This window comes from Coregonus lavaretus, assembly GCF_964263955.1.
Source record: "Coregonus lavaretus genome assembly, chromosome: 6".
NCBI lineage: Eukaryota > Metazoa > Chordata > Actinopteri > Salmoniformes > Salmonidae > Coregonus > Coregonus lavaretus.
This window is the reverse complement of record NC_139993.1, coordinates 36246195-36259434: the sequence shown is the minus strand read 5'-3', so window position 1 is coordinate 36259434 and position 13240 is coordinate 36246195. Positions and strand designations below refer to the sequence as shown.

General features: G+C 45.3%; 2 protein-coding genes across 2 annotated transcripts; one reads left to right on the top strand and one right to left on the bottom strand.

The window, feature by feature from the left end:
• Positions 1–977: 977 nt before the first annotated feature.
• btbd2a (BTB (POZ) domain containing 2a) lies at positions 978–6660 on the top strand. Its single transcript, XM_084163427.1, has 9 exons — positions 978–1588; positions 1968–2087; positions 2363–2519; positions 3118–3223; positions 3335–3532; positions 3753–3945; positions 4219–4306; positions 4470–4616; positions 4769–6660. Exons 1-9 carry the CDS (start codon positions 987–989, stop codon positions 4928–4930), a joined length of 1773 nt encoding a protein of 590 aa, XP_084019553.1. The 5' UTR covers positions 978–986; the 3' UTR covers positions 4931–6660.
• An 85-nt stretch (positions 6661–6745) lies between these two features.
• On the bottom strand, positions 6746–12954 carry LOC311130636 (elongation factor 2b). The gene is made up of 13 exons (XM_084163426.1): positions 12832–12954; positions 11314–11528; positions 11017–11198; positions 10539–10750; positions 10136–10314; positions 9913–10018; positions 9375–9627; positions 9078–9273; positions 8509–8875; positions 8035–8388; positions 7646–7828; positions 7250–7382; positions 6746–7104 (listed from the first exon to the last, which is right to left on the bottom strand). The coding sequence occupies exons 1-13, from the start codon at positions 12832–12834 to the stop codon at positions 6911–6913; spliced, it is 2577 nt and encodes an 858-aa protein (XP_084019552.1). The 5' UTR covers positions 12835–12954; the 3' UTR covers positions 6746–6910.
• Between the last annotated feature and the right edge of the window lie 286 nt (positions 12955–13240).

Here is a 13240-nt window from a genome sequence, read left to right as displayed (position 1 = left end):
TCGTGGTCATATTTACGTGGACAGATTTTGGGCGGAGTAAACCGTCTTGCTTGCCTCTGCCTCTCTGCTTACCCCTTGTTTTGGCCCAATGACTGTCTTGGGCCTCTTAATCTAACTTCAGGAAGAGCGCCTTCTCATAGCTGATTGGCTGACACAATAAATAGTTAATTCCAACGTTGACACAATAAATAGTTAATTCCAACGTTGTAATGAGGTTTTAGATCGTTACTGCAGTAGTAGTAGATTATTACTGTAACAAAAACAGTTACACTTCAGTAAAGTGCATCATATTCCTGCTATTATTTTGGCATGTGTTGTGATAATGTACTCCTGGTTATAAAGTGATATTACAACAATGCTATTAGGCCTATCCCTGGGAGATTGTTTTTCTTCTCGACTAATCATCATCAGTTATTAGTAATTGGACATAAGATGTCTAGAACGGTAGTTCAAACATGCACATTTGGAAACTTAGATATAGACAGTCTCTATGAAGAATGTAAGATTGATGGTATGTATTTGTGGAAGTTGAGAACAGGTAGGCTAATACAAAACATAGCTTAAAATGTATGAATTCAGAAATAAAATATATCGACTAGGCCTTATCAATGGAGAGGAGAATAATTTTCATTAAATTTGAGCTGAATGCATATTTATCTGCTAGGTCTAAGTAACATGAATCATGTTGTATGTATGCCTACAGTATATCATATTTGCATACCAGTGCATCAAATAAGTAAGCCTGCTATGTTGTATTAATAAATACTAGCTCCATGGTTGGGAAATAGAATAGCTCATCATAAACTCATTGATGTTCATTTGTCTAATAAACCATAGCAAATTAATATGATTACATCATGATACATATGCAGCCTTTGGTAATATAGGCTGCTATTGATTGTCCAGTGTCCAGACAATTTAGGACACCTTCTTCCTCCATCTCCAGCCTCATGCGAGGTTCACTCATTCCGCCTGTGTTTCTGGGGATGCGCTGTTGTGCTTGTTTATCTCAGCAGCAAACCCTGCAGTGTTCTCCATCCAAAATGGCTGCGGAGGAGGAGAGCAATAGCAGAGCTCCATGTCTCAATTTCTCCAGTCCCGGACCTCTAGGTAATGCTCAGCCGAGCAACAACGCCCATTCCTCGCCCGCTACAAACGAGGGGTCAGCGGGTGCAACTGGAGGAGCACCACGGACAGCGGGACACTCAAACCCTCAACCAGGCCGTGACAGTGGCGCCGATGTCAGAGTAGAGACTTCCCCGAATAGGCAACACACTACGCCACAGTCAGCGGGTCAGAGTGCCACGGCTGCCCGGGCACCGACAGCCGCAGGGGGAGCGTCAGGAGCTGCGACAAACATGACAGCCTCGACAGCAGCCTCCGTGGAGCCCCCGAACATCCCATCCTCACTTCCCAGTAGCCCCGCATCTGCGGCCGTATTGGTTTATCGGGAGCCAGTGTACAACTGGCAGGCCACAAAAAACACCGTGAAAGAAAGGTTTGCGTTTCTGTTCAACAACGAGGTGCTGAGTGACGTGCATTTTCTGGTGGGGAAGGGAATGGGAGTGCAGCGGATACCAGCACACAGGTAAGCGATGCATGATTGTTGAAATATGCTTATTTCAGTTTTGCTCGTTTACAAACCATTACATCTTTGCCTATTCATGCTTATGTATTCGATTCACCACCAGTAGCCTACATGGCCTAATATAAATGTTCTGCAGTGCCTATGATGACAATTGTGCCATAGTGGGTGAGGTCGAGTGTAGGCTAGGCTTCCTCTGTTTGTAGTGATATATCCATATGTGCGCATGACCATTGTATGTTGGCAAATCATTGTAGAGGGTACGTACATTAATGCAACTCCTGGGCTAATGACTGACCAGGAAGACTACAGTTATAAACACAAATTATCCAATACATTAATATATCCCTCATATTAATCACGACCCCCTTTTTCTCGGCAGATTTGCCCTTGCCGTAGGAAGTGCAGTATTCGATGCCATGTTCAATGGCGGTATGGCCACCACCTCGACTGAGATCGAGCTGCCTGACGTGGAGCCGGCTGCATTCCTTGCCCTGCTCAAGTAAGATTATAGAGAAGACATATCTGGCACACCCATTTGACTGTAAAGTAGCAACTACCCAGTTTACTCCTTTTGATGTCCTTAAGAAGGAGCCAATTTAGGGGGTCCATTTGCGTCTTCAAGGTTAAATTCTACATGTAGTGAAATTGCCTTTTTTAAATTAACAAATTCCCTAAAATAGTATTGACATTTTAATAATGTCTTCAAATTGATACTGTAACTACACTACGAGGTATGTATGGGTTGTCTGACTGTGCAAACTGTTGCGAATCCAGGTTCTTGTACTCAGATGAGGTGCAGATAGGACCTGAGACTGTGATGACCACACTGTACACAGCCAAGAAGTATGCAGTGCCAGCCCTAGAGGCCCACTGTGTGGAGTTCCTCAAGAAGAATCTACGTGCTGACAATGCATTTATGCTGCTCACTCAGGTAGCTAGCTCACAGTTGCACTGCTGCTTGTAATGTATGGCCAAATCTCAAATTAATATCTCTATTCCCTATACAGTGACATGGGAAATAGTTTGTCATTTAGACCTATACATGCCAGCATGGCCCGATAATATTTTTGGTATATTAGATTGTTCTGGCAGTTCTCACATAGAAACTTAATTGGGAGGAAGAATGTTTGATATGCTTTTTACATTTGTAACACAACCATTTTCTTTTTTGAAAATCATGATGAAAGTGGCAATTTTAGGCCCTTTTTCGACCTATACATGCCCCCTGTAAGACCCAATGATCAGTGAACCGTACATGATACAGACAACACCTTGGTGTCATTATACTCCTAGTGCTCTAAAATATGGAGGCATGCTGTCATGGAATCGCCCCATTGGCTAGGATGGGATATAGGGAAAAGGGTGTCATTGGAAATGCAGACTGTAATAACATGGTTATTACAAATGATAAGACTGTGAAAACCCCGTATTTCTAGATAGTCACTAGGTATGGATATTAGAATAGAGCAAGCGGTTGATAACAGCATGATTGCTGCAAGCTGTTTGCTAACACCGGTTGTTTGTTTCAGGCGCGGCTCTTTGACGAACCTCAGCTGGCCAGCCTCTGTCTGGAGAACATCGACAAGAACACAGTGGATGCACTCGCTGCCGAGGGCTTCACTGATATTGACCTAGGTAAAGCTCATTATGCTCCCTCTATCACACACACTAGGGAAAGGGGCATAGGAGATTGTCTTCAGACAAAGGACACGTTCTGAGCATGATGTGAGATCTTGTCTCCTGTAGACACGCTGGTGGCGGTGCTGGAGAGGGATAATCTGGGGTTGCGGGAGGTGCGTCTGTTTGGGGCAGCGGTGCGCTGGGCGGAGGCAGAGACCCAGAGGCAGCAGTACCAGCCCACTCCAGAGAACAAGCGCAAAGTGCTGGGCAAAGCCCTGGTCCTTATCCGCTTCCCTCTCATGACCATCGAGGAATTTGCTGCAGGTAGCTCACACCACTGTGGTTGTTTTCTGTCCTGACACCGTCTGTCTATTGAGTGCAAAGTTACACGCTATGAAAGGCACTAAACATTTGGTAGCAACATACTTGGCAACCAGACCCAGTGGACACAAGCTAAACCGAACCGTGAAATTTAGTCACTTTTCCAGATTGGCATTTGAGTATTTTGTGTCTATGTACGTATATGACTATTTCTACTTAACAGGTCCAGCCCAGTCTGGTATTCTTAGTGACCAGGAGGTGGTGAGCCTGTTCCTTCACTTCACGGTGAACCCCAAGCCTCACGTGGAGTTCATCGACCGGCCTCGCTGCTGCCTGCGGGGGAAGGAGTGCAGCATCACACGCTTCGGACAGGTGGAGAGCCGCTGGGGCTACAGTGGGACCAGTGACTGCATCCGGTTAGTACACACACACCAATGACTACATACTTGACTTGGGCAGGAGCTCACTGGAGCTGAGCACCGGCACCTCAAATGTTCTAGTGCTTGAGCTCCTGTTCCTCTTATAGAACATTAGCTCAAAAGTATTGTGGAGCTCCTGCACCTAAATATAAACAGTACCGGCACCCAAATTGAGTACCGGCCCCTATTTCAGACCAAGTCAAGCACTGCATACATAGTATCTCAATTCAGTAAAGGTTAACCTTCCATATCCTTTTCTGCCTCTCCTAGGTTTTCAGTGAATCGGAGGATATTTGTGGTGGGATTTGGCCTGTATGGTTCGATACATGGTCCTACAGACTACCAAGTCAATATACAGGTAAAGAGGAATAACATCTACTAGTTACAGTGGGTGCTGCGTAGAGAACATACTCGGGTAGTTCATGTTACTGTGAAATATCATTTGTTACGAATTATTTACCTGGTTAAATAAAGGTCAAGTAAATAAATACTGACCAATGCTGTTGGTCTCCCTCTCCAAGATCATTCACACAGACAGCAACACTGTCCTGGGTCAGAACGACACAGGCTTCAGCTGCGACGGTTCCTCCAACACATTCCGGGTCATGTTTAAGGAACCAGTGGAGATCCTGCCCAGTGTCAACTACATCGCGTGTGCCACCCTCAAGGTACAGCACCACCATTTACATAACTTTTTTAAAACAAAAAATGCTGTACATTGTAACCGATCAGTCTTCAAGTACATATTGAATACACTAAGGAAGCATTTTTAAATCCTCCATTGAGATACAGCTACACCACAATTATCCATGCCTTTCAGGGACCAGACTCTCACTATGGCACCAAAGGCATGCGTAAAGTGACCCACGAAGCCCCAGCCACCGGCACCAAGACCTGCTTCACCTTCTGCTATGCTGCAGGAAACAACAATGGCACTTCAGTAGAGGACGGACAGATCCCTGAGGTCATCTTCTACACATAATCAATCTCTGACCTCCCAGGGAACTCCGAACCAAGGACTGGCTATAGGTGGTTCCCAAATGACACCCTATTGCCCATATAGTGCAAAGTAATACTTTAGGCAATAAGAAGGCATTTGAGCATAGCCTAATAGTACAGCTCCTCTATTATTCCTCATGAGTCTTTACTACTACTACACTTCACCACAGGGTAGTGCTCGAAGGCTGTTTACACAGGCAGACCAATTCAGTAATTTTCCCACTAATTGGTCTTTTGACCAATCAGATCATCTTTGAAAAAGATTGATGTGAAAATATCTGATGTGATTGTTCAAAAGACCAATTAGTGGAAAGTATTAGAATTGGTCTGCCTGTGTAAACACAGCCTATGAATGGTAAGCTGACATGGTAAATCTAATCAGGACCTGATTGTTATAAACTTCTAATATTCATGTTGGATCTTTGTGCATACAGTATTGAATGGGAAATTGTGTTGTAAGTGGACAACTCCAGTCCTCGAGTATCCACAATAAGCACACATTTTTTTTGTTGTAGCCCCAGACAAGCACACTGGATTCAACTTGTCAACTAATCAAGCCCTCAATGAGTTTAATCCGGTGTTTGTCCAGGGCTACAACAAAGTGTTAGGGGTACTCGAGGACTGGAGTTGGGAAACTGCTTTAGTTGAAACAATCAATTATCCAGCTTTCCAGTCGACTGAGCTGAAGGACTTTTTCCCAGAAGCAGGTTTTTTCTGATGGAAATAAGCATTACCTGTAATGTATTTGTCAGATAATGATTTAACAGATGTGAAATATCTGCAAAAAAGTCTACCTTTACCTCAATGAAAGATAAGTCCCCAATTGGTTGCTAGGTTTAAACTTGTCCTCTTCCAATGGCTGGCTGTGTAGAATTGTGAATAACGACATGCAGAAATTGAAATCCTTACCTCTGCCTCACTTTGACAATTGATAAAATGATTATGTAGTTGCACTGATGCACTTTCAGACAGGAAATGGGCAATTAAACCCTGCCTGCAAGTTAAATACATTTTTTGGGAAGCTAAGTAATCCATGAAAGTTGTTGATTCAATACATTTTAGGAATTGTTGGCCTACCTGGTGAATCAACTAATCAAACGTGTTCATACCAGTGTAGTGAATCAATTTGAATAGATGAAAATCATTATATTGAATGAACAATTGTCTGATGCCGATTTAATGTATGGCGAATGAAATTGATGTTTGAGTTTACCACAGCTTTACAGTTTATGCTTTAGGCCTGTAAATATTAAAGATGCAAGTGTCTTGTTTGGATGCCATTCTGAACAGGTGCCAGTAAGGCATGTTGGCTTTTTCATGCAAGTTCGAGAGATTTGTACATTTACTCACAATTGCATGCTTGCCAAATGCAACACACAGTTGGTTAACTTTTCTTGTCGAGGTATACCGCCTGCGCGGCAGGAGGCAATTGTCTGAGGTGCCCATAAAATGGTACCAAACAATGCAATCAGATTAAAAACATGAGTCTGGCTAATGTACATTGTAAATAAAATGTTCAGATTAAACAAGTTTATATTGTGACAATGGGTTTGCCAAAGCATGAGAGTTAAGAATGTCAGGTCCACTAACAAGAGTTAAAGATGGACAAAGCAGTGTTAAGTATTGTCAACAACCACCGCAATTTGAAATGAGGGACATGGCATGCTGTATGAACACAAAGCCCAATAAAATAAGCAAACTGGTACATGAAATGTAAATATTGATCCACCTGTTTTACTGGTGATTGTTACCAATCAGGGCTAACTTCCCCAACCCTTTCCCAATGAAGGCCCAACAATAGTTTTTATTTTCCATTTTTATTTAGTTTACAATTCTTCCAAATTTCTTTGATACGGTCTTGACTTTTTTTTGTGGCAAATGTTAGTGCTCATGTTGATCTGTACAGTCCTGTCCCTCAGTATTGGAGGGGGAAAATGGGGCTGGGGAATGAGAGGGTAGCCTTTTACAATTTGTCCAGGTAGTTGTCCAATGCAGGAATGCCCTCCTTGAGCCCCTTACGTTTACGGGTGTCAGCCACAATCTGAGCAATTTTGGTGGTAGAGTCCTGGGGATCTCCCTGGAGGATCTGCCAGTGGTCAAATACACACTGGGGGAAAGCCTGGCCACCAGTGTTGGAACGCAGGTCCGCTGTGAAACCTTGAGAAAACACAGGTATTAGCATACATGAGGTTCTACACATTATACAGAAGGGCCGCAGACTTTTACTACAACAGGGAATCATATAGCCCTGATAAGTGCATATGACAAGGGTAAAGTGGACTGCAGTTGGCGAGTCACTCACCGAAGGACTCGTTGACAGGCAGGTAGGCCTTCACGATGAACATGGGGGTTCCCATGACCTGGGACTCCTCGAACACGTGACCACGCTTCCTGTTCAGCACACCGTAGATGCCTCCCACCACCTGCTCAGGACACTGCAGGGAGAGGGGGAAACAAGGTTAACATTGAATTCTATGGTTAACGCCAACAGGTATGCAAAAGCTGTGCGATTCTAGAATTGTAGCATTTTCTAGTCAACTTCCATTAGCCTCTAGTTGAGAGCTCATTTGTACATCCAGGTCTCAGATATTGTGGTTTATGGGTTTATCCATCACTTGTTCAGCGTGGTGCATGATTTCTCATCATAGACCTAGTCCTTGTTGAAAGCAAACATTGTGAACGTGAATTGTAAGCATACCTGAATCTCCACCAGGTAGACAGGCTCCATGAGTCTTGGCTGTGCTGTAAGCTGGCAGGCGTACAGCACTCGGCGGGCTGTGGGAATGATCTGACCACCACCACGGTGGATAGCGTCTGTGTGGAGGGTCACATCATGGACATCAAAGCGGACAGCACGCATGTTCTCTTCGCACAGGGCACCCTGAAAACAAGTGTCATGTTTAAGGTATTGAACCAAGTACTTTGGGTTGCTTGACAAATCAACATCCTCACTTTGAAAACTACCCTTGGTGTATTCCCCTAAATGGAATGCAATTCTGCATCTTTGAAAGTTGGTAAGCTGGTTTTAAAGTCACTAACAACTTTTGCCTAAGAGCAGGAAAAACTACATCCATAAATCTTGCACACCTCCTTGACGGCCCACTGGAAGCCGGCCACCACGCTGTCCTTGATCTCGTTCAGGTACTGGACTCCCTTGGTCACGTCCATCAGTAGGTTGGGGCCGGTACCGTCGGGGCCGAAGCACCAGATCTTACGGGCCTCAGACACATCCCACTCGTACTTGTCGGCCAGGAAACGGGCACGGATCTTCAGCTCCTGTCTGGCGCTGACGTCGCCCTTCTCGATGTCCTCAGCCAGGCCGTCAGGGAAGGGCCGGGCCTTCATGTACAGACGGTTGTGTTTGTTTGGGGACTTGGACAGGCACATCTGATCAGACTCCTCGGACACGGTCTCCCTGTAGGAAACCACTGGGTCTGATTTCTGTGGGAGGGAGGGGTGTTTATTAAATACATCAGTAGCATAATACTGCTTGTACCGTGACACCATTGTAGAAGGGATCATGTGAAGCCACATGTAAAAAAGCATGGAGGACTAGTGTACCTTCAGTGGAATGCAGGCATGGTCCTCCTCCAGATCCTTGAGGCAGATCTCCAGATGCAGCTCTCCGGCTCCAGCGATGATGTGCTCTCCAGACTCCTCGATGATACACTGCACCATGGGGTCAGACTTGGCCAGACGCTTCAGGCCCTCCACCAGCTTGGGCAGGTCAGCAGGGTTCTTGGCTTCCACTGCCACTCTCACCACAGGGCTGACGCTGAACTTCATCACCCTCATGTTGTGGGCCTGCTCAAAGGTAGTGATGGTACCGGTCTTCACCAGGTACTGGTCCACTCCAACCAGACCAACAATGTTCCCGCATGGCACGTCCTCGATAGGCTCAATGTAACGTCCCATCATCAGAATGGTCCTAACGAGGAACAGGGAGGAACAGGGGCAAGTCAGTAAACAGATAAATACAGTGCAAGAGCTTATACAGCATGTACAGTGTTACTCTTGAATGCACTTTGGGCTCACTGCATCGTCACAAATGATTTACATGTCCTTCATAGACTGCACAAGACAAATTACAAAGTATGGTAATTTGAAGTGTAGCTTTCGAGTGTACCAACCTCTGAATTGGTTTGATGTAGAGGTCCTCCTTCTTTCCAGGGGTGAAGTTTGGTCCCATAATGCGCACCTTCTGGCCAGAGGACACGCAGCCAGAGAAGACACGGCCAAAGGCGTAGAAGCGACCCTTGTCGGTGGTGGGCACCATCTTGGAGATGTACATCATCAAGGGAGCCTTGGGGTCGCAGTTCTTGATTCCTAAGATGAAACAGTTGGGTTAACATAGACCGGTATACAGTACCATCCATGTTTCCAGATGAGTGCAGATGAAGGAAAGGAGACAGAGGCAGTAGTCTTACCCATGGCAGCTTCATCGTCACCAGGTCCTTCATAAAGCAGCTCACAACGGTACTTCTGGGCAGTGACAGGAGAGGGCAGGTGGATGGTGATCATCTGAAGCAGGGCCTCTCCGGCTGGCAGCCAGCGACGCATCACAGCCTTCAGCAGGGGCTTGCCCTCCTTCTCCTTATCCTCATTGTCCAGCTTGATGTCTAGCTTCTCAATCAGCTTGGCGGTCTCCTCCTTCTTGAAGTTCATGATGGCATCGAACACCTATAACAGAAACAGAAGTAAAACATGGGTGGACAACAATAATACACAGATGCGATCATATGGGGAGAGTTAACTATAGCATTGCCTTCGCCATGCATGTCAGACTGAAGGTTATCATCACTGGACAATCAGGTCAAAGTGAAGAATGTTAAAGTCATCACTCATAGGCATAAAGCGCTAAATGGCACAATAAGAAATGTGCTTTCCTGGTCAGATAGGTATATGGCTGGTATCCCTTTCACCCGACCAAACTGCAAACACTGGGAAAGTCATGTCGCCACTCACCTTGAAGATGGGGTCCAGCACGAGCTGAGAGAAGGTACGTGGGAGCTTCTTTCCATCAGGTCCGGTGGCAGACTTGCTGAACTTGCCAGTGGCTGGGTCGAAAAACCTGAAGGGGAAGAAAATATCACCATTTACCTACACTGCAAACTTGACATGTACCAGGCAATCTTAAATCAGTAGCCAGTTCTGGATGATTACAAGGTCGACAGTGAGTTGTCCTCACCTTTCACCCCACAGCTTCTTCATCATGTCCTCCACCTTCTTGCAGCGCTCTGCTGGTCCTAGTTGTGCATCACCCTTGGCAGCAAACTTCATCACGTACATCTCAGCAAACTGCTTCAGGGTGAAGGCCCAGCCATGAAGTCCAGACCCAAAGCCAACAGTTCCAATGACTGGGTCAATCTGTGACACAATAGTCGTTAGTTTGACAGCACTTGTGTTCACTACTTGGGGTGGGGTTGAGACAAAGCAGCTAGTATTCCATTTACAGAGAAATGCTTTCAATATTCATGTAAACTGCAGTTTTGCCATTGGGTGCAAAACAGAACTGGAGCAATGCCACAATTTCACAGCTGATATTCAACCATTTCTGACATTGCACTATACAGCCAAAATAAGTTGCTTACCATGATGGCGCCCATGGGACCGCCCTCGTCCTCTCCGTAGGTGGCGATGATGACGTTGACATTCTCCACAATGCGCTGGAAGGTCTGGAACAGATCCTCAGGCTCCAACTGCAGCTCCAGCAGGGCACGGTCCATCTTGTTCATCATCAGCACAGGCTTGATACGCTCAGCAATGGCCTGCCTGAGCACGGTCTCGGTCTGCACACACACACCTGGGTAGGGAAGGACAAGAGCAGACAGTGAGCTAGGAAAATGTTTAAAACTAATGGATTGGTTTGTTTGGTTGTTGACTGGCTCCTACTCCTTTTTGTAATATACCTCAATCACCGAACCTAGCATCAATATGACATCCTGTATGACAGATGTCTGAAAATAAAGAAATACTTGTTCACAAATTATAGAACACGCCAATATTTTTTACAGAAATTAAAAGCATGATCGTGTCAGACATAACTAGGGCGCTAGTCCGCCTTCTTACCTGACACACAGTCCACAACGACCAGGGCCCCATCAGTGACACGGAGAGCGGCTGTGACCTCAGAGGAGAAGTCAACGTGGCCTGGAGAGTCAATCAGGTTGATGAGAAACCCAACGCCATCTTTGCACTGCTTGATGAAGGCCATGTCGTTCTCTGAGAGCTCGTAGTACATGGAGATGGCGCTGCAGGGAAGGAAATAGTGTTCTTAGTCTACAATACATTCAGGCCACCAGAAGCCTCACTCCTAATTCTGGCCAGTCAGGAAAAATGTGCACAAGTACGCCAGGGGACACTCACGTTGACTTGATGGTAATGCAGCGCTCCTGCTCGTCCTTTCGTGTGTCGGTGAAGCGGGTCTCTCCGGCACGGGAACCTGCGATGATACCAGCCTTCGACACCAGCGAGTCTGTCAAGGTGGACTTACCATGGTCGACGTGCGCAATCACAGACATGTTACGGATGTTGGACTTCTTGTCCATGATGGCACGGATTTGGTCTACGGTAAAGTTCACCTATGGGCGGAAAAAAGTAGTTTATTCTCCCTTGTCCTTCCACATTGTTAATAAAGTTCTAAGTCCCAAATATTGAGTAGTATAACCAGCTTAGGCAGTGTCACCCTAGTAGTTATTTACATGGCCACACTGTCATCATCAAGCTCTTCTAGAATGGGGAATTTAAGGTATTATACTGTAACAATGTAGCTAGGAGGTATAACAAAGGTATGATAATTGCTGATTCTTGCTATAAAACTGTGGAATGCACAATGCAGTACCATTATGGCAGATGTGACGCACTGAAAGCTGATGCAATTGAATTGCCAATGCGGACCGTGGCACGCAAACAATCATGAGCATGCTCGCGGGTTAGCCGACAGGACTTTAACTGGCGTCATGCTTTAATTTTTCAACGCCAGGCAAAAACTGCAACAGTGAGGTAAATCATGGTGCGTCTTGGATGGCAATGAGTCCACGATGGGACATTTGGCTAGCAACCGCCATGCAACCTGACAAAAGCAGCTATCTAGCTAGGTTTCGTTAGGCCGCGAAGCAGAGTTGCCAGAAAAAGATACACGTCAGCTAGCTAACGTTAACTACACCTGCAATTTAATCGCACAAAGTAGGTAGTGCGCTAACGTAGCTAGACAACGTTATAATAACGTTATAACAAACAGCTGTTCCTGAATTACAAACTGAGCAGATTTCAATTCGAGCACAACCATTATGGTCAAGAAGAGACAAGCGCTTTCAGACAGCGCAGCCTGAATAGGCCACGTGTACAGCTAGTTACGTCCGACGTTCAACATACCGTTAGCCGGTTAACTAACGTCAGCTAGCAAGCAAACTAAACTAGCTAGTTAGCACAGACAGCGTTAGCGTTGCTGGATATGGGACAAATAACGTTAACATAACTAGAAGCTAGTTAAGACAATTCGACGCGGCCAATATTGCAATATAAGACTTGGCTGACAATAGACCGCCAGCAAGAGAACAAGACGAGACTGACCGGCACATCGACATTTAGTGTCACGCTAGTACCTAATTGGAAGGACATGACAGGCAAAGGTGGTCTCTTTGACATGGGGCATTATAAAACCGGGTGAAAACGGGCGTAGTCTGGTCCATTTGGGTTTCGGCACTGCTCTGCGGCAAGAAGAGGTCTGTTCACAAAAAATGGGTGCCATTTTGTTCCAAGCCCAAGTTACCGCAAACTATCATCTTAGTTTCAACAGACATTTATATACTTAAAAGTTACATATTGAAGTAGCAGACACCATGAACACACTATTCCCCGAAATAAACTAACTAGCTTACTCACCATTTTGACGGATGGTTGTGGATTCGCTTCGTGGAAAAGACGACACGCGATATTACACTGCCCACCTCACAAGGGCATAGGCAGGGAAGAGACTGGTTACGTCAACAGGAACGAATTTATACTGCTGGCGTGCTTCGTAATGACGTACGGTGACACGCTCTCAACAGAGCGAGGTTTTATTTATTTACAAAAAACAGAACAGGCAGAGGGATTACGCAAAGAAATAAGGAAGAGAGAAAAAATTATAATAATACAAATCCACATTATATCAAATCAAATACAGACATGTAACGAATACATTTTTTTGACATTTTGTTTTGTATACGTTTTAATGATGCAAAATAGTTTTCCAAATCTGATCAAATTAAAGGGGCCTTTTCTTCATACATTTTGATTTGTGTATGAAACA

Bases quoted from the DNA above. Each gene is read 5' to 3' on its own strand.
- btbd2a (XM_084163427.1), top strand. From the start codon at position 987: ATGCGCTGTTGTGCTTGTTTATCTCAGCAGCAAACCCTGCAGTGTTCT. The intron at 2,088-2,362 runs GTAAGATTATAG...TTGCGAATCCAG, and splicing joins GCATTCCTTGCCCTGCTCAA to GTTCTTGTACTCAGATGAGG. The intron at 3,533-3,752 runs GTAGCTCACACC...TCTACTTAACAG, and splicing joins CATCGAGGAATTTGCTGCAG to GTCCAGCCCAGTCTGGTATT.
- LOC311130636 (XM_084163426.1), bottom strand. The intron at 10,315-10,538 runs GTAAGCAACTTA...ATTGTGTCACAG, and splicing joins GTCCCATGGGCGCCATCATG to ATTGACCCAGTCATTGGAAC. The intron at 7,105-7,249 runs GTGAGTGACTCG...TGTTTTCTCAAG, and splicing joins GCCTGTCAACGAGTCCTTCG to GTTTCACAGCGGACCTGCGT.